We start from the raw sequence: 18952 nt of genomic DNA on the forward strand, positions 1-18952 counted from the left end.
GGATACTCTTGTAATAAAGTAGCGGTGGTAGCAGACAGATTCTAAGGATTAATTCTGATTAAAAAGATGCAATCTAATCCTGTTTACATGAAATAAGCCTGCTCCCGAGCAGGTTTAAGTTTACGGACCTGTTGCCATGACAGCAACTCTGGGATGAGCTTCGAAGAACCAAATGATCCAAGACCATGCCAAATCGTCAACAATTGAATCCAGCTAACTGAGTTAGCGACGTATGAAGAATGAACCCCTTGAGTCTCTGGCCATGGAGTGAATGGCTACATTCCATGTGTCATCAAACAAAGGTAGAGGCGGGGTATAAGTTTCCTAATGATGGACTGTACCATCATTGTTCAAACTCTGGGGGAAATCTTTACTTTTAAATTTAGAATCAGAATCAGAATCAGAATCAGAATCAGAATCAGAATCAGAATGAGCTTTATTGCCAGGTATGTTCACACATACGAGGAATTTGTTTTCGTGACAGAGCTCCGCAGTGCAACATAACAGCGACAGAACAAAAAACACAATAAGGAATAAAAAATACAAAAAAATGCAAATAGGTGGGTAAGGATTGACAATATACAAATTGACAATGTATGGCAGGTATATTAAAAAGAGCATTTATGTATGTACATGTATATTATGTGGAAAAATTGTAACTGTACGCTAAGTATGTGTGTTTGGATAAATAAGTGTATGTGTATATAAATATAAATATAAGTAGTGTAGTGTGTTCCATGTATGTACATGTATATTATGTGCAAAAGATTTACGTGTACGCTAAGTATGTGTGTTGGATAAAAAGTGTAGTGTATATAAATATAAATAGTGTAGTGTGTCCCACAGTTATTATCAGCTGTTCATAAGATGGATTGCCTGAGGGAAGAAACTGTTCCTGTGTCTGGTCGTTCTGGTGCTCAGTGCTCTGTAGCGTCGACCAGATGGCAACAGTTCAAAGAGGGAGTGTGCTGGATGTGAGGGGTCCAGAGTGATTTTAACAGCCCTTTTGCTCACTCTGGATAAGTACAGTTCTTGAATAGATGGGAGAGTTGAACCGATGATTCGCTCAGCAGTCCGGACTACCCTCTGTAGTCTTCTGAGGTCCGATTTAGAAGCTGAGCTGAACCAGACAGTTACTGAAGTGCAGAGGATGGATTCGATGATGGTGGAGTAGAACTGTTTCAGCAGATCCTGTGGCAGGTTAAACTTCCTCAGCTGGCGAAGGAAGTACAACCTCTGCTGGGCCTTTTTCACAATGGAGTCAATGTGAATGTCCCACTTCAGGTCCTGAGAGATAGTGGTGCCCAGGAACCTGAATGACTCCACTGCAGTCACAGTGCTGTTCATGATGGTGAGTGGGGGGAGTGCAGGGGGGTTTCTCCTGAAGTCCACGATCATCTCCACTGTTTTGAGCGTGTTAAGCTCCAGGTTGTTGAGACTGCACCAGACAGCCAGCTCTTTAACCTCCTGTCTGTAAGCAGACTCGTCACCGTCCTGAATGAGGCCGATGAGTGTGGTGTCATCTGCAAACTTCAGGAGCTTGACAGAGGGGTCCTTACATGTGCAGTCATTAGTGTACAGGGAGAAGAGCAGTGGGGAGAGAATGCAGCCCTGGGGAGCTCCGGTGCTGATTGTACGGGTGCTGGATGTGTATTTTCCCAGCCTCACTAGCTGCTGCCTGTCTGTCAGGAAGCTGTTGATCCACTGACAGACGGAGGTGGGCACGGAGAGCTGAGTTAGTTTGGGCAGGAGGAGGTTTGGGATGATCGTGTTGAAGGCAGAGCTGAAGTCCACAAACAGGATCCTCACATAGGTCCCCGGTCTGTCTAGGTGTTGCAGAACATAATGCAGTCCGATGTTTACTGCATCGTCCACAGACCTGTTTGGTCTGTAGGCAAACTGAAGAGGATCCAGCAAGGGTCCAGTGATGTCCTTCAGGTGGGCCAGCACCAGTTTTTCAAATGACTTCATGAATACAGACGTTAGAGCCACAGGCCTGTAGTCATTTAGTCCTGTAATTTTGGGTTTCTTTGGGATGGGGATGATGGTGGAGCGTTTGAAGCATGAAGGGACTTCGCACAGCTCCAGCGATCTGTTGAAGATCTTTGTGAAGATGGGGGCCAGCTGGTCAGCACAGGATTTCAGACAGGCTGGTGTAACACAATCTGGGCCTGGTGCTTTATTTAGTTTAGTTGTTTCTTTGTTAATTTGTTTGAACGGTTTCCTTATTTTTATTTAGGTATCTGGTTGTATTATGTTAGATAATGTTAAAATGTATATTTCATTTTTTGGGGTATATTTGTTAAAGTGCTATTTGATTGTTTATCTTTAATTTTGTTTGGTAGAGACTACATGGATATATCTAAAGGCTGCTGGCACTGCCAGTCAGTCTGTATTCCATCTGGGCTGATTCCTGTTCTTCCATTGTTTGTATTTTTGTTTGATACTTTGTTAGAAGGGCTGATATTTATTTATTTATTTATTTATTTATTTATTTATTTATTTATTTTTGTAGGCCTGTTTAAATTAAGTTATTTTTACTTTATTTTAGTTGAGCTGTTTGGATTATGTTGGACTAGACTTTTGTTACATCTGCTCCGGTGGATTCGATTAACATTTTTGTTTGTGTTTTGATGGAAGAATAAATCAACCATTTTTGCCCACAACTGTGCTGCTTGTTCTTGGGTACCACCACACACACACCATGAACACACACATGGAGCAGTGGGCAGCCATTTTTACTGTGGCGCCTAGGGAGCAGTTGGGGGTTTGGTGCCTTGCTCAAGGGTCTCGCCTCAGTTGTAGTATTGAGGATAGAAGAAAGCACTGTACATTCACTCCCCTCGACTACAATCTCTGCCGGGAACGAGTCTCAGTCCTGCGACTTTTGGGTTACAAGTCCGATTCTCTAACTATTAAGTCACGACTGCCTTCAGTGACTATATTCAATAAAAATGAAATAAATAAATAAATGAATAATTAAAATTGTGTAAAAATGGTTACATTTGGTAATGGTAACACAACACAGAAAGCTTTTAAAATTATATATTAAACAATGTAATTATTTTAAAGCATTAAGTATAAAATAATGTTACATCAAATAATAGCATAACCTTGCTTTTGTGATTGTTATGGTTATTTTGAGTGTTAGGGGGCACTCTGACTTTTCAGAGCTTCATAAACCTAAACCTAAACACTGTCTCATCCCTGTGGAAGGGCTTTGAAGCTATCTTAACTAAACTACTCTCTCTCTCTCTCTCTCTCTCTCTCTCTCTCTCTCTCTCTCTCTCTCTCTCTCTCCCCCCCTCCTTTCTCCTCTCCTAGTTGAAAAGGGTCTGTTTGGCTCCCCAGGCCCACTCCAGCTGTCTGAATGTAACCATTGCTCTCTGTGCTAGATGTTCCAGAGCTGACTGCTCTACAGGGCATGTCTGCGAAAAGAAAATATACAGCCTTCAAACATACTCCCATTTCTCACAGGCTCAATGACGTGATATTATAGATCATCATTCAGTGGCCTGAGGCTGTTTATTTAACAGTATGTGGTTTGCATAAGCATTAACATATGATTTAACATCAGTTGTATATTACTCAAAATCAAGCTCTGGAGGAGTAAGTCCCATTAAATCAACAACAGGATTTCGATCCACACATTATGTGATGATATTAAGTCTAAACGATTTTAAATCACATCTGCTTTGTTTGTAAAGATTGCCCTTTCTGCTCTGCCAGCACACATGTTTCTAACAAATGTTGTGCAGTGGTTAGACTCCAAACATAAGCTTCCGAGACAGGTTGGAAAAAAAGGAGTGAGAATAAGCTGTATGGAAGAAAAGGCCACAGCTGAGTGAGGAATGTTTCAGTAGCCGGGTAAAAGTCTTCAGGTTGCCCCGTTTAAACGTCTACAGAGATAATATCGACAAATCGACCGTTCAAAGGCTCTTTTTACTCAAATTGGTCGGGGAAGAGAGGCTAAAGGTATGCACATTCCTCTCACATACGTAGATGATGCATGTGTTTGTAACGTGACGAAAGAGAATGGGAAAAAAATAGCATTTAGCATTTTTAGCCTCTTGCATATTGACATAGAGAAATAGAGATTATAGAGACATAAAGTCGTATTTGGAATATTATTATAATTAAGAAAGCAAAAGCTCTGCTGCTGTAACTTACAAAAAAGCTAAATGTTTTTATGTATCTTTCTCTAAGAGGTACGAATGGACGCTTTTATTTATTGCAATTAGAAGAAACTAAGCTAATTTTATTTTTAGAAAAATAAACTCCATCAAGGGTTCGAAGTATCAATGTTTAAAGTTAAGGGTTCTAAGTTATATGCTGTTTCTGTTTCATTTAGGCAGGCAGACAAATGCATATCATCTTCTTGTTACTCTCAGTGTGTGGGTCGACTCGGGCCTTCACGCTGGACTTGGACTATGGAGGTGTACCACTCTGGATCAACCGTTTTTTGGGAGAGCCAAGTGTGTTGACTTTGAAAGATCGTATGGATCCCGGCTGGTTTCGTGCTGTGAACACACAAAGTTGTCCCTTGGAATGTGATTGTCCTATCCAGTGGCCAACAGCCGTTTATTGTGACCACAGGGGCCTTATCCAGCTTCCCTCTGTCCTTCCGTCCCACACACAATACCTGTTTCTCCAAGGGAATAGCATTATTATCCTTGGATCCAGAGCATTCGCCAATGCCACCAACTTACGCTGGTTGATCTTGGATCACAGTCAGATACTGAGTGAGCAACTGGATGATGTGTTGTTCTTCAATCTGACCCACTTGGTATATCTTTTCATAAATAATAATAGCCTGACAAGGGTGCCAGTTGGACTGCCTAGAGGACTTAAGCAGCTGCGACTCGCATATAATCACATCGAAAAGATTTCTGCAGGTGCTTTCCAAAATCTGGAAAATTTAACATTACTTTTGTTACAAGGTAATCATCTGAAGACTATTGAAGAGGGTGACTTAAAAGGTATTCGTTGGTTTTTATATTGTTTCAACACATTTTCTAAAGATAAATCTAGAGATGCACTGATATTAAAATTCTGACTGGTACCAATAAACCAGTATTTACAGTAATTTTTATGGCCGATAACTGATAAATGGTTGGTATTAAAAATGTATTTGTCTAAATGTTTTTAAAATGAAACACTAAAAACTTCAATCATTCTTAATGCTACAAGTGAATTAAGGCTTCACATTATAAATCGACTGTATGAAATTACTATTTTGAGATTTGCTAAAGATTGCTTTTAAAAGTATTAGCTTTAACTGAGGTTTAAATGTTGGCAAATGTAATCTAAAATGTAAAAAAAAATAGGAACTGAGAATGCATAATATCCAAATCAACCAACACTGATAAATAAATAAATAAAATACAATACAATAAATCTCTAATACCTTATCTAATAACCGATACTCTGACCGATACATTGTGCACCTCTATATAACTCATCAGGAAGTATTAAGTTAACAGAAAACAAAGTTAATCAACTCTTGTGTTAAGTCTATCTGTTATGTTCTTCACCAGGTCTTGGAGTCCTCAACCTCCTGGATCTTAGTCACAACCTCCTGGAGACTTTCCCCAAACATCTGCCTCCATCTGTCCAGCAGCTTTACCTCTTCAACAACTCTCTGACTGGCCTGATGGGAAATAGCCTTCATGGTTTTAATGGACTCCGTTATCTACGGCTCGGACACAACAAATTGAGGAATGAAGGGCTTGACCCTGGTGCATTTAACCTAACATCTCTGGTAGAGCTGGATCTTTCATATAATCAGCTGACAGAAATCCCAACAGTTCCCACCACCCTTCAGTACCTCTACCTTGAGGTTAACAATATCCAAGGTGAGTCGAAGCAAGGTTCTCAATTTTTCACATACAAAAGCACTGAGGTTTATTCTTTAGCACTGTACTGAGGAGAAAACAGCGCTGTTAAATTTCAACGTGACACAGGAAAATTTTCAGTCCATGAAAGCGTTTCATGCCAAGTCTGATGACTGAATAACTGTGAATAGACACAAGACAGAGAACCTTATTTTTTTAGACATTCTCGTGCTGATGTTACATCAACAAAACAATCTGCAAATTGCTCCAACAGAACTTGAGAGAATATGACACTTAAATCTTACTGCAGGTTTTTTAGAGACAAGATGTTTATGGTGGAAATAAAGCACTGCTGGCAGACTTCAGGAAACCATGGATTGGTTTTGATCTACAAAATCACTGCAATGTGGCAAACTACACAATTTCATTATCGTTTGAGAACTAGCATTATCTGAATTTGAATTGAAACACGACTTTTGGAATTACAGAAGGAGGACACTTTAAATTAAGGTACACATATTCACTATTAACTAATTCCTTATTAACATGCTTATTAGTAGCATATTGGCTGTGTATTAGTACTTATAAAGCCCATATTAATGCCTTATTCTGCATGACCATATTCTATGCCTAACAGACCATTAACTGAGAGTTTTTCTTTAATAAACTGATAGTTACTGCTTATTGGGAGTAAGTAAGGCATTTGTTGTATGAGAATTATGATCTTAATATGCTTTGCTGGTTATGGGCCTTATAAGCTGGTAGTAGCAGAAGAACAGTCATTCTCTCTTAATAACACTTGATAAAAATAGTCTCTTCTTATGTAACAACACACATAACTACAAGTGTTAATAGTGCCCAATTAACTCTAAATTAAGTCTTTATAAGTCTGAATATGTTACCCATTCTAAAGTGAAGTCTTGCTCATTATCAATTCCCTAGTAGTTGGACACTTATTAAGCCATACCTGCTCCCTATTCTAAAGCTGCCTTCTCTTCGAATTTAATAAATCCATTACAGCACACAAGTACTTCAATTATCGAACCTTAGTCTTAAGGCTGCACCTTAAAAAAGGTCTCTGGTTTACTGAAACGTAGGGAACACTATGGAAGATGCCAGCAGTGTAAACTGATGCTTACTAGGGTTCACAGGTTCTATTTCCATTCAGTAGCAGACCAAAGACAGCACAAGTAGAAATATCTCCTTTAATCTAAGACAACTTCTGAGATTTACAAACCTATTATAACTTTTTATGGCCAAGAACAAATGTGCTGTTGTAAACAAATTTAATTAATTCTATTTAGCACTCTAAATATAAAAAAAACACAGGCTATTATGAACTTCGTGTTTTTAATTACATACATATTTCCAAATTTTCATACAGTACTTCCAACATAACATACGTAAACTGAAAGTTGAAAACTACCATCTGAATATTTCATCAGCGGAAGAAGTCTTTTTTTCAGGGTCTTAGTCTTTAACTGAAAATAAATAAAACTTGTTTATCTATCTACAGTATATGCAAGTACATTTCATGTAGGCATTGTATATTTTTTCTTGATGTCATGCAAAAGCATTCCAAGTGGTCCATTTCTGTGATTGCTCCCACGCCAGTAGGTCCACTCAATTACATCCAAATGGTCTTTCAACATATTTTGTGTGCGGTTTCCTCTTAGTCTCCAAATAGTTGACTTACAAACACCCCAAAGTCTCTCCAGGTTCTGTGTATGTGCACCTGTAACAGGGTCAACAAAATGTTCTTTATGGTTGACGATCCTGTGGTCATAACCTTCATTCTGAAGATTTCTGTAAGACTTCCATCCATATGAAATGACTGAGCTTCCCTGGCGAATGTGCTTCTTTATGATGGCATGAGATTTCTGGCTGAACGACAATCCACAATTTTAAAAATAGGTCTCCTCCTCTCAACCTTGATGCCTAGCATTCTGAATACCCAGGTGCAAAAAAATTTCTGCAATGATTTTATAACATAAGGAAATAAATTCAAAAGTTCTATCTAAATTGAACTCTGTCAGTACACAGTTGTTTTGAACTGGTTATCAACACTTGTGATTAACATATGCTTGAATAAATGAATTAACAAAAGAAAAGCAGTGAACAGTGCCTATTATCAACAGAATTTAATAAATCATTCGACCCAACCTGTTTGTGTGTGTGTATGTGTGTGTGTGTATATATATATATATATATATATATATATATATATATATATATATATATATATATACATACATATACATACATATACACACACACACACACATATATATACAATATATATATATTATATGTGCACACAACAGATTATTAATTTTTTTTATTCTGATTGGATATAAACAGTTAGGTCCTATCAAACGAGGATATCAAGAAGCAACGCCTACATGACGCACATGACTGTAGAGTGTAAATCGAGTTACCCCTCCCACTTCAAGTAGTTTTACTGAGATTTCTTATCCCGTGCAAATTGGCCATTTACATTACAGACGCCATGTGGTAAAATAACACAACTGCATTGTGTATTAAACTGTCTCTACATTCATAAATCTACATTCATGAATCTACATAAAGTCACTGTGTTTAGGTTTATTCCACATCAATTTAGATGCAAAATTATGCAATGGAAATCAATTCCATTGGTATATATTCTGACAATTCTGAAGTGTTTGAGCAATTTACATACCTTTCTTTTATGGCCAAATTTGCTTTCATCTATCAGAAAAATTTCTCTTCTTCTTCCAATAGTCTGCTTGCCTCTTTTTCTCATTCTTTTCATTGCAGATTTACAAACCCTTCTCAGCTTGTCTGCCAGTTTACTCAGAGTTGCAGAGCTCCGAGTAATCCCCTCCTGTTGCATGTCCACTTGTCGCAGTCGAAGACCTTGGGCAAATCTGTAATGGACAAACAAACAAAAAAAATATTTAAGCTACACAATTTAGAAGTTGGGGTTGAAGCAAATTTCTCCCAACATGACAACCACAATTCCCATTTGCAGATGCAGAACCACCCAAACATGCATGCACAATAGATCCACCTACATCCAAATACCTGAGGTCTGACCAGATATCTGAGTGTGTTCAGTGCCTTAGACATGGATTGGGATTGATATTAGTAGCCCTAGACATTTGTTAATTTTGAATAAACATTATTTCACCAAATATACCTAGGAAGACCAACTTACCAATACCAATACCAACTTTCAGTGTAAATGGCCTTTTACAGCACTTTTCAGAATTACAGCTCAAAAAGGCAGTCTTTTCAGGTGTTTATATTATTTTTTATGCTGTTTGCTCATTGTGTTTCCAGTTCAAACCAATTATTCCACTGAATCATGAAACAAATATTTATTAGAAGGCCAGGTTTTCCAATTCTCTGTAAAGAATGGATTCAAATTAATGATTCATTCACGGTTACGTGATCAGAAATCTGGGACAGATCAGGAATAACTAAATATTATAAAGTAATCGTTTCTCATGTCAGTCTCAGCACCCATAGATAAACATACAGCTGCAGGCCACAACTAATTTACCAATATTTGTGGAATAATCAAGACTCCATAATCATCGGGAAGAAGGAGGCGGGAAACGGCGGACAATCAAAATGAAACTTTAATAATCAAAATAAACACAAAACAGCGCATCAGCCCCTCGCGGACGACTGATGCGCATAAATAAAAACCAAAACATAAAATAAAGCCCAGGCCTGGTCCTCTCTCGTCCTTCACTGTCGTCGCTCCTGTTTTATAGCCTTCCATCTCCTCCGTGGGACTCAAGACCGGTGGGTCGAACATCTTTTCACACTGAGGACATTTGAGGGACTCAAACACAACTATTTAAAAAGATTCAAACATTCACTGATGCTCCAGCAGGAAACAAAATGCATTAAGATTGGGGGGGGGGGGGGGGCGGGGTCAAGGTAGATGGCCAAATTTGTCTGATTTGAAATTTGAATGTTTGAATCTTTTTAAATAGTTGTGTTTGACTCCCTCAAATGTCCTCAGTGTGATAAGATGTATCTCAAAATCATAAAGTCACTGCTGGAATGGGTTCAAATATGCAAAGATGCTGGAAAACTGAAGAATCTGCAGGACCTTTTTCAGAGCAGATTTTTCTGAAGAACGCTGCTCAGTTTAACTGTTCAGAACAAACAAGGGACTCATGCACAACCATCACAAAACAGAAAGACAGTCGTGGATCATCAGGTGACCACACACAGTACTAAGAACAAAGGGTTCACAAACTTTTGAGGGGGTTATTTTAATAATTTCAGCATTTTTTTTGTCTTGTGGACAAATGTTAATATCTTTTATGTACAATATCTTACTCAGGACATTACTAAATAAAATATAACATGCATTTAGTATGATCTCTCTTATTTTTTGAAAATTACTCACATTTTCACAGTTTCTGCAAAGGGTGCCCAAACTTTCGAGCCCCACTGTATTTTGTCCTGTGTATGTTCTATGTTTAGGATCTACACAATACAAAGTTTTGTTATAAAGATTTACACACATTTTTATACAGACTGCAGTACATTTGTTTTTACCTTGCCAAAAGTAGATTAGCTACTAGTTCTTATTGACCTGTACAAGGTTTTATCTTTGTGCAATTTTATTTTTGTTAAGTCATTTTGGTACTCTGTTGTTCATTGTATGGCATAATTACATAGATGTTTAGATTAAAGGAGATATTACTACTTGTGCCGTCTTTGATCTTCTACTGAATGGAAATCAGTCACTTTGACACTGCATAGTGTTCCCTACGTTTCAGTGAACCAAGAGTGAACCAGAGACCTTTTTTAAGGTGAAGCCTTAAGACTAAGTTTCGATAATTGAAGTACTTGTGTGCTGTAATGGATTTATTAAATTCGAAGAGAAGGCAGCTTTAGAATAGGGAACAGGTATGGCTTAATAAGTGTCCAACTACTAGGGAATTGATAATGAGCAAGACTTCACTTTAGAATGGGTAACATATTCAGACTTATAAAGACTTAATTTAGAGTTAATTGGGCACTATTAACACTTGTAGTTATGTGTGTTGTTACATAAGAAGAGACTATTTTTATTAAGTGTTATTAAGAGAGAATGACTGTTCTTCTGCTACTACCAGCTTATAAGGCCCATAACCAGCAAAGCATATTAAGATCATAATTCTCATACAACAAATGCCTTACTTACTCCCAATAAGCAGTAACTATCAGTTTATTAAAGACAAAATCTCAGTTAATGATCTGCTAGGCATAGAATATGGTCATGCAGAATAAGACATTAATATGGGCTTTATAAGTACTAATACACAGCCAATATGCTACTAATAAGCATGTTAATAAGGAATTAGTTAATAGTGAATATGTGTACCTTAATTTAAAGTGTTACCGGAATTTCTAGGAGAGAAGTGTTCATCTTTCTTGGTCTGTACATTCATTAACTTTTTTCAACTTCAAAACATTTAGACAAGGATTGAATTTCACTTTATTTTAATTATCCTTAAATTCCAATGACAATTCTGCATTCTACAGCATTTGCATACAGAACTGAAATTTAAGAAACATTTTAAATTCAATTATAAATCCTTCACAAATCTTCCTGGTATCCTAAACACAAATTTGTACGCTTGCCAAACGCTTAACTGAGAAATGCTCAAATGTTTGTGCCCTGATCAACGGTCTTACAAAATTGAAGCTGTGTTCTCAGGCTGATGAAGTAATCCCTGGCATGAGAGAAACAACATTTAAACCCAGATGGGCCATGGGAAAAATGACGGAAAATGTGACAGGATTTTAGAAGAGAAATAACAAACTTTCCCTCCTCGCTCTCCCTTTGCCCCTTTCCCGCTCTTTAATGTGTTTGTCACAACATGTTTGCAGACAGACACATCCTGGAGAGACGCAAGTTGACTCGAAAAAGTAGGTTAGCTGAAAGCAAAGGATTGAGAGAAGAAGGAAGGTTTGAATACATCTGTGAATACTCCAAAAGGAATCCACATGTGCTTAAAGCACAGTCTGTTCTCTCCCCCTCCTCCTCAGCAGCACGGTGAGCTTAGTTACAAGAGCTGTGTCTCTGGTGGACAGCAAAGACTTCAGCTTTTTTTTTTCAGGCAATGGTAATGATTCATGACTTTGAACCACACAATAAAGCCTCGTGCCAATAACAGTGGTTTACCAGCTCTGATATTCTAATTATTCACAAGCCACTGTTAAAAATTACAGAACAGATGAATGGTATATTATAATCTAGAAGTGGAGGTTAGGAAACGGTTAAACAACCTGTCGGATCTACCTTCAGAAAACAAATGGAAAGAATGTAATAGAGAATGTATTGACCAGCCCCATTCAAAAGGCTCCAGTCTGAGGGTGGAGACGATATGTTTTTTTTTTTTTTTCATAGATCTCCTGAAAATGTGATCATAATAGTATTATTGCTGGTCTTTGTTTCTTTGTGCTGAGAAAAGTCTTAAAGCCACCACAGATAAATTATAGTCTTTCAGTTTTAGACTCATGAACTACAAGCCTAGCATTGACAGCCAGATGCCTAACTATTATGCTAGCATCTCAATCAGTATCTAAATCAAGGTGAGACAGATCTGCCCATTACAGGTTTCCTCTTGTGTTCTCACTAACACTGAAGGTGCCAATGGCAGCACCCCTTTAACTTATTTACACGGTACTGGGAATCAACACCTGTTTATGAAGGCTGCCGTTTGACTGGTGTGTGATCCAGTGAAGGATTCATGTCTGCTGCAAATTCTCTGAAGCAGCATGTCAAGTCAATGGCTGAATATGTTGACCTCATTGCTATCTCTGTCTCCAGTAAATAGAGGAAGTGGTAAAACAGTGCCAATACTTCAAAACAGATGGACAGAGAGTTGGGAGTAGCAAACAGCTTAACAATCTTCACCTGTTTGATAAAGTAACTTACTATGAAAATCAAAATATATCACCTTTCAGTAGTGATGATAATGACGAGAAGGTTGAACAATAACATTGCCATACTGGTTAAATAATATATATATAGTATATATATATATAGCAAACATATGTTTTGGGTTGATCATGTGACAAAAAAACCGCTGCGCGCCAATTAAATTCCCGATCTGTTATGTCTTCCAGAGTTCACTGTAAGCAGTTTCTGCAGGAAAACAGGACCCACATCTTATTCACGTATGAAGATTCTGAGGCTGGACGGTAATAAATTGGAGTATCACAAGCTGCCCCCTGATTGGGTGTTCTGTCTACGTGTCCTCCATAACATTTATATTTGATCTAATATAAGCTGTGTCTTAAGCAGTTCTAAATTTTTAGGCTTTCTGAACACTTTAAAATAGACGCATGCAATGATATACTATATTATAACACATATGTATATTTAGAGTACATCATAGAAAGCATGACAGCAGAATAAACTGATCAGTGTTCAAGGTGTTGATGTTTTGAATTCGAAGAATGCTATAAATGGTCTTACTGTTACTGTTTTAATACTGTTTTTATATGCAACAGTATTTATTAATGCTGTTTTTACTCTGGATGTACTGTATATGAGCAGTCATATTTAATTTTTTATGCAAGACAAGTCTTTCACCTTGTTCCAGTTTCGACTTCACATGTTCTAAATATACACAGTAATTAGAATTAATCCAACTGTTAAACGTGGATACAGACTACTGTTCAAAGTTTTTTTTAAGATTGGAGTTATGGCTGCTGAAAATGTGGCTTTGCCATCGCAGCAAAACATTACATTTTAAAATATATTAACATAGAAAAGTGATCTTAAATTGTATTTTTTCACAATATTACTGTTTATACTGTATTTTTTGTTTTGAGTTCAAAACCATTACAAAATCTTACCAACCCCAAACTTTTAAACAGTACTTATAGTCTGTTAACTAAAGTCATTATACCATCACAGTGGCACCTCTTGTAAGATTTTAATATATTTCCCCCCAACACTTAAAAGTGAGGTTCTAAGATTCCAATCAAAATAAAAACCCTTTGTGTTAAATTATATTGTCATTGTGTAACTATTTTCATCTGTGTTCTACAGCAGTTTAGATTTAGTTTCCTCTGTTTGTTTTAACTGGAATTTGATGGAGCTGAAATTCATTTTCATATCATATAATATCTCACAGCTCTGCTGCATGTTCAGATCTGGCAATTGTGGCATGAAAGAAAAGCAATATTCACAATGTTCATCTTAGTACACTGCAGTATTATCAATGCTGTCAGGAATATTGCTTCTGCCAAGGCTGAGCACACTACAAAAATGATTACATCCACTTTGTGAATTAATCAAAGAGCATAAGACAATGTCTATGACAAAGACAAAGTATTTTGTGAAAAGCACTTCTGGACTATCAATCTTTGGACACAAACATATTATTGTGGGACATAAAGAACAATTGCAGGTCCCTCAGTGAGTATCCATGAGCAAAATTAGTTTAGCCAAAACCAAAAATGACCTCTAAAAGAAATGTTGCAATGATAGAGAATGACATGCCTTGGCGTCTTCTGTTTCTTGTATAATGTTACTCATTAAGTACAATGGATATATTAACAGTGTCATATTTGGTTGCTGTTAACTCAGGTTAACTAACCAAACTTAGGACACGGTAGACATATAAGAGAGTAAAGTCAACCACAACATTTTCAACAGAAGAGCTCATTCTCGCCAGTCCAAAAGAAAATGAAAAGTAAAAAACACAATAATGCTCAAATTAAACTATCATTTTGCACAACAGCCCTGTCACAAGTCCTACTTGTGTTGGATCAACAATCATTTCCCTAAAAACCTATGTTTGATCAATAAATCCAAATAAATACCTGGTCCATATCTAAAAGACTGCGAGTTAATGGACCATGTGCTCAAGATGCCGTAACTCCCTCTGGGATCCCCAGAACTTTTTTTTTTTTTTTTTTTTTGCAAATGCTGAGCAGCCGCAGATCAGCCTGTTTTGAACCTCACATTCCCGATTAGAATAGCCATGACAGCACAAAGAGTTTGAAGCAGGAGGATAAATAAAATGTACAGCATTTTAGGTATGAAATACATAGGCTACACCAGCCTAAACACAGCCAGTCAGTTTTCTTTAGAGGCTCATGGGTAATGATAATATACAGCTGTGTTATGGTAAAGTCATTAGTGAGGCAAAAGACAGATTAATTTCACCTAAGAAGGAAGAGGTGGTCCCACTACAGACTCAGAAACAGGGGCCCTACAGGGGACCTGCCATTGACTGCAATTAAACATGTATTGAGAGCCATACAGGCCCAATAAATACAATCTCAAATAACTAGAAATCCACATATTAACCATTGATGTTCCAATTTAAATCAGTCAATTCTTGTATCCCTTATCTTCAATACTTGAGGCAAAAACATCAGTCAGTTCATCCATCTGGCCCAAAGAATATCATAGTAAAAATGTACATCAATAAAAAACCAGTCCAAAGTAAATATTCAATTAACACAAGAAACAATCGAACACATGTGTTTCAAATAAACCTATTCAGATTGTTTGGATTTGTTTGTTTGTTTGTTAATTTTGACAAAGCCATTATAGGCAATGCAGTAGCAACACTTAAGAGATTTTCCTTCAATATACAAAAAGGAAAAAGTCCCAGGACCAAACAGGCTCATAACAAAGCAAAACAGCATTCTTCTAGAAATGTTGTCTCTGGTTATCCCTTCCACAGTGTAAAACTGACTGAAACTGAACTGCTTTTTAGATTTGTTTGTTTTTTGTACTCCACCTAAACATCCATTTTGTTTGACTGATATGATAATCAGACAAGCAGTGCAATTGTGTTTATGATGTGTTTTTTTGTATATATTTTATTTTAATTTTTATATTTTAAGTAAACATAGAGTAACTTACATATTAAGACATATTTTGTCTATTTTTACGGAGCCCCGCACATTGCATGCAGGAAAAAATAGTAGGCTAAATCGTGTGCACGATTTACTAATTCATTCCCTCAATGTACTAAAACGTGCACACGATTACTATTACATACCCTCGATTTCCTATTTAGTTCACTCGATTTATAAATTGTGCGCACGATTTACTAATTCATTCCCTTGATTTGCTAAATCGTGTGCACAATTTAACAAATCGAGGGAACGCAATAGTAAATCGAATATTAGTAAAGCGTGCGCACAATTTAATTATTTTTTCTTGCATGTCATGTGCGGGGCTCCGTATATTTTTGCTCTGCCACTGAAAATAATTACAAAGAAAGCCACAGTATACTCAAACAATAAATCAGATACTTAAATTTTCCAACTCCCCAAGAGTTAAACAGTTGAGTTTTACAGTTTTCAAATCCATTCAGTCGTTCTTCGGGTCTGGTGGTAGCACTTTTAGCTTAGCTTAGCATAGATCATTGAATCTGATTATACCGTTAGCATCTTGCTCAAAGATGACCAAAGAGATGGAAAATGAAAAGTTGTGATTTTGAGGAACTATACTCTCATTCCAGCGTAATAATCAAGGAACGTTGCTGCCGTATGGGTGCAGTGATATTACGCAGCACCTGAAAATACTCCCCAGCTAGGGACTATTTTCATGTGCTGCGTAATATCACTGCACCTGCTGCACCCATACGGCAGCAAAGTTCCTTGATTATTAGTTAAATAATACACAATAATTGCAGCATAATAATCTATAAATGAAATTTAACCTCTAACATATACCAGATCTACATGCACAGATCCTGCTGCATTATCACACATTCTGTTATTAATGGAGCAGGTAATGAGCTATAGCCTTATTTACTCGGACCACTTCCCAGAAAAACGCAGTCTGATTAACCCTTAAGGAACAATTACTTATACACAGTATGAGACTGCTCTGATATTTTGCTGAGTTCACATTCTCTACCCAGAGGGTTTGCCAAGATTGGTGGTTATTGGTCTCAGGCACTCTGGGTAGGAGAAATAGCTTGGTAAGCAAGGATCTTAATGAATCTCAGTCTGATTACATCGACCAGACCCCATAAACATCATCAAAATGCTCATGATTGCCACAGCAACAGCATTACCAGTCTGACGCTTTATTAATATAAACACAGAAGAAACAGCTGGGGGGGTAAAACTGTTTGTGACACATTGCCAAGCATCTGTTTCTGGTCCCAAATTTTGTTCTGGGTGGTAGACTTACAAGGAGTAAGCCTTGATGGTTTGGTAAACATGATGTAGAATGAAATAAAAATTAAATGCACTTTATGTCATTATAGGAAGCATAAGCCGCACCCCAATGATTGTGATGTTCACACATACAGCGCGCCTGAACCTGAACATTTGTCAATCATTAGTGTCTGTCTGATAAAATCAACCCAGATGGCAAGACTGCCAGATTAGACACACACAATCATCTGTCAAGCATATGACGAACAAAATCTAACACACCTTAGCAATATCAGAAGAACAATGTGAGTAAACTTGCTTCAGATGCGCACAGTCTGTTCAACTTTGCAACATACGTATGACCAACCTTGGGTGTTGTATACTCTGTGCCAAACCATTAAGCTCTTGACAATAAATCTCAAAGCATGCAATTAAGCTTGATATGCAAATAAATGTAAGCTGTAAGAGGAAGGAAAGTCATTTCCTTGCCAAAAGGGCACTCCAGTTTCACCCTTTCCAGCCTTTTACTTTTAATTAACAACAAACTTTGGGTTTGCCCCAGATGACAATGATACTTGCTTAAATAATACATTTATTATTTAAGAATGTATTATTTAATACATTATATACATGTATTAAATAATAAATTATTGTCAGAGATATATTGTTGTGCCATACACAAAATCTGACCTAAATTATCTCACAAGGTATCAGAGTAAATGTAACAATGACTCATGTACTGTGCTCAGTAAGAACCATTATGACACATGCACAGGCTCACCAATTATAACACTGATGTAATGGTGTTTGAGAGAGACCAGCCTGTGTCTGAATAGTAAGGTCATTCTAAACATTATTCATTATGTCAAACACTCAGTTAGAGTGAATGAGTTTTAGGATTTTTAGGGGAAGTCGTGGCCTAATGGTTAGAGGGTTGGACTCGCAATCGAAGGGTTGTGAGTTTGAGTCTTGGGCCGGCAGGAATTGTAGGTGGGGGGAGTGCATGTACAAGTGCTCTCTCCACCCTCAATACCACGACTTAGATGCCCTTGAGCAAGGCACTGAACCCCCAACTGCTCCCCGGGCGCCGCAGCATAAATGGCTGCCCACTGCTCCGGGTGTGTGTGTGTGTGTGTGTGTGTGTGTGTGTGTGTGTCCACTGCTCTGTGTGTGTGCACTTTGGATGGGTTAAATGCAGAGCACGAATTCTGAGTATGGGTCCCCATACTTGGCTGAATGTCACGTCACTCACTTAAGATTTGAGATGAAAAGGGACAACACCCTAACAAAAGATCTCACAACATATGAAAGTGATCTTCCTAAAAACAGAAATGGACCAGCACCAGAGACACTTCTTCACATATCACAGTTCATCAACAAAATGGACAAAGAAAAATACAATATGAAAGTAAATTCAATGTGTCCCAATGTGTTTACTTAGAAAGTGCTGAACTGGAACTTATGATTTATGTATAAATGTCCTGTTTCTTGACCATCATATCTCATAATATATATATATATATATATATATATATATATATATATATATATATATATATATATATATATATATATATATATATATATATATATATATATATATATATATATATATATATATACACAGTACAGACCAAAAGTTTGGACACACCTTCTCATTCAAAGAGTTTTCTATGAAAAGTACATAGTACATACACACACACACACACACACACACACACACACACACACACACACACACACACACACACACACACTTTGCTTATTACACACACAAGGATGCACAGAAGCATTTTACTGTAAATGCTATTTCATTCATCACAATGTGTATTTGTATCACACAACTGCAAAGATTCGCATCTTTTTATTATAAAAATGAATTGATTAAAAATGATTATTATTATGTGCATGTGATAGCTGATATAGGGGTTATTTGTGTTGGATAATTATGGGCCTGTATAGGTCTCTGGGCTGTTTAAGAG

At 37.2% G+C, this 18952-nt stretch overlaps 1 protein-coding gene across 1 annotated transcript; it reads left to right on the plus strand.

Annotated features, from left to right (window-relative positions):
• Window positions 1-3624: 3624 nt before the first annotated feature.
• LOC132119442 (lumican-like) lies at window positions 3625-13512 on the plus strand. Its single transcript, XM_059529405.1, has 4 exons — window positions 3625-3975; window positions 4352-4979; window positions 5538-5855; window positions 12960-13512. Exons 2-4 carry the CDS (start codon window positions 4364-4366, stop codon window positions 13109-13111), a joined length of 1086 nt encoding a protein of 361 aa, XP_059385388.1. The 5' UTR covers window positions 3625-3975; window positions 4352-4363; the 3' UTR covers window positions 13112-13512.
• Window positions 13513-18952: the final 5440 nt, after the last annotated feature.

The sequence above is a fragment of the Carassius carassius genome, chromosome 38 (assembly GCF_963082965.1).
Source record: "Carassius carassius chromosome 38, fCarCar2.1, whole genome shotgun sequence".
Classification (NCBI taxonomy): Eukaryota; Metazoa; Chordata; class Actinopteri; order Cypriniformes; family Cyprinidae; genus Carassius; species Carassius carassius.

What these genes read in the sequence shown, in the direction of transcription:
- LOC132119442 (XM_059529405.1), top strand. Translation starts at nt 4,364, where the DNA reads ATGCATATCATCTTCTTGTTACTCTCAGTGTGTGGGTCGACTCGGGCC. An exon ending in TGAAGAGGGTGACTTAAAAG is followed by an intron (nt 4,980 to 5,537) that starts GTATTCGTTGGT and finishes GTTCTTCACCAG; the next exon opens with GTCTTGGAGTCCTCAACCTC. An exon ending in TGAGGTTAACAATATCCAAG is followed by an intron (nt 5,856 to 12,959) that starts GTGAGTCGAAGC and finishes TATGTCTTCCAG; the next exon opens with AGTTCACTGTAAGCAGTTTC.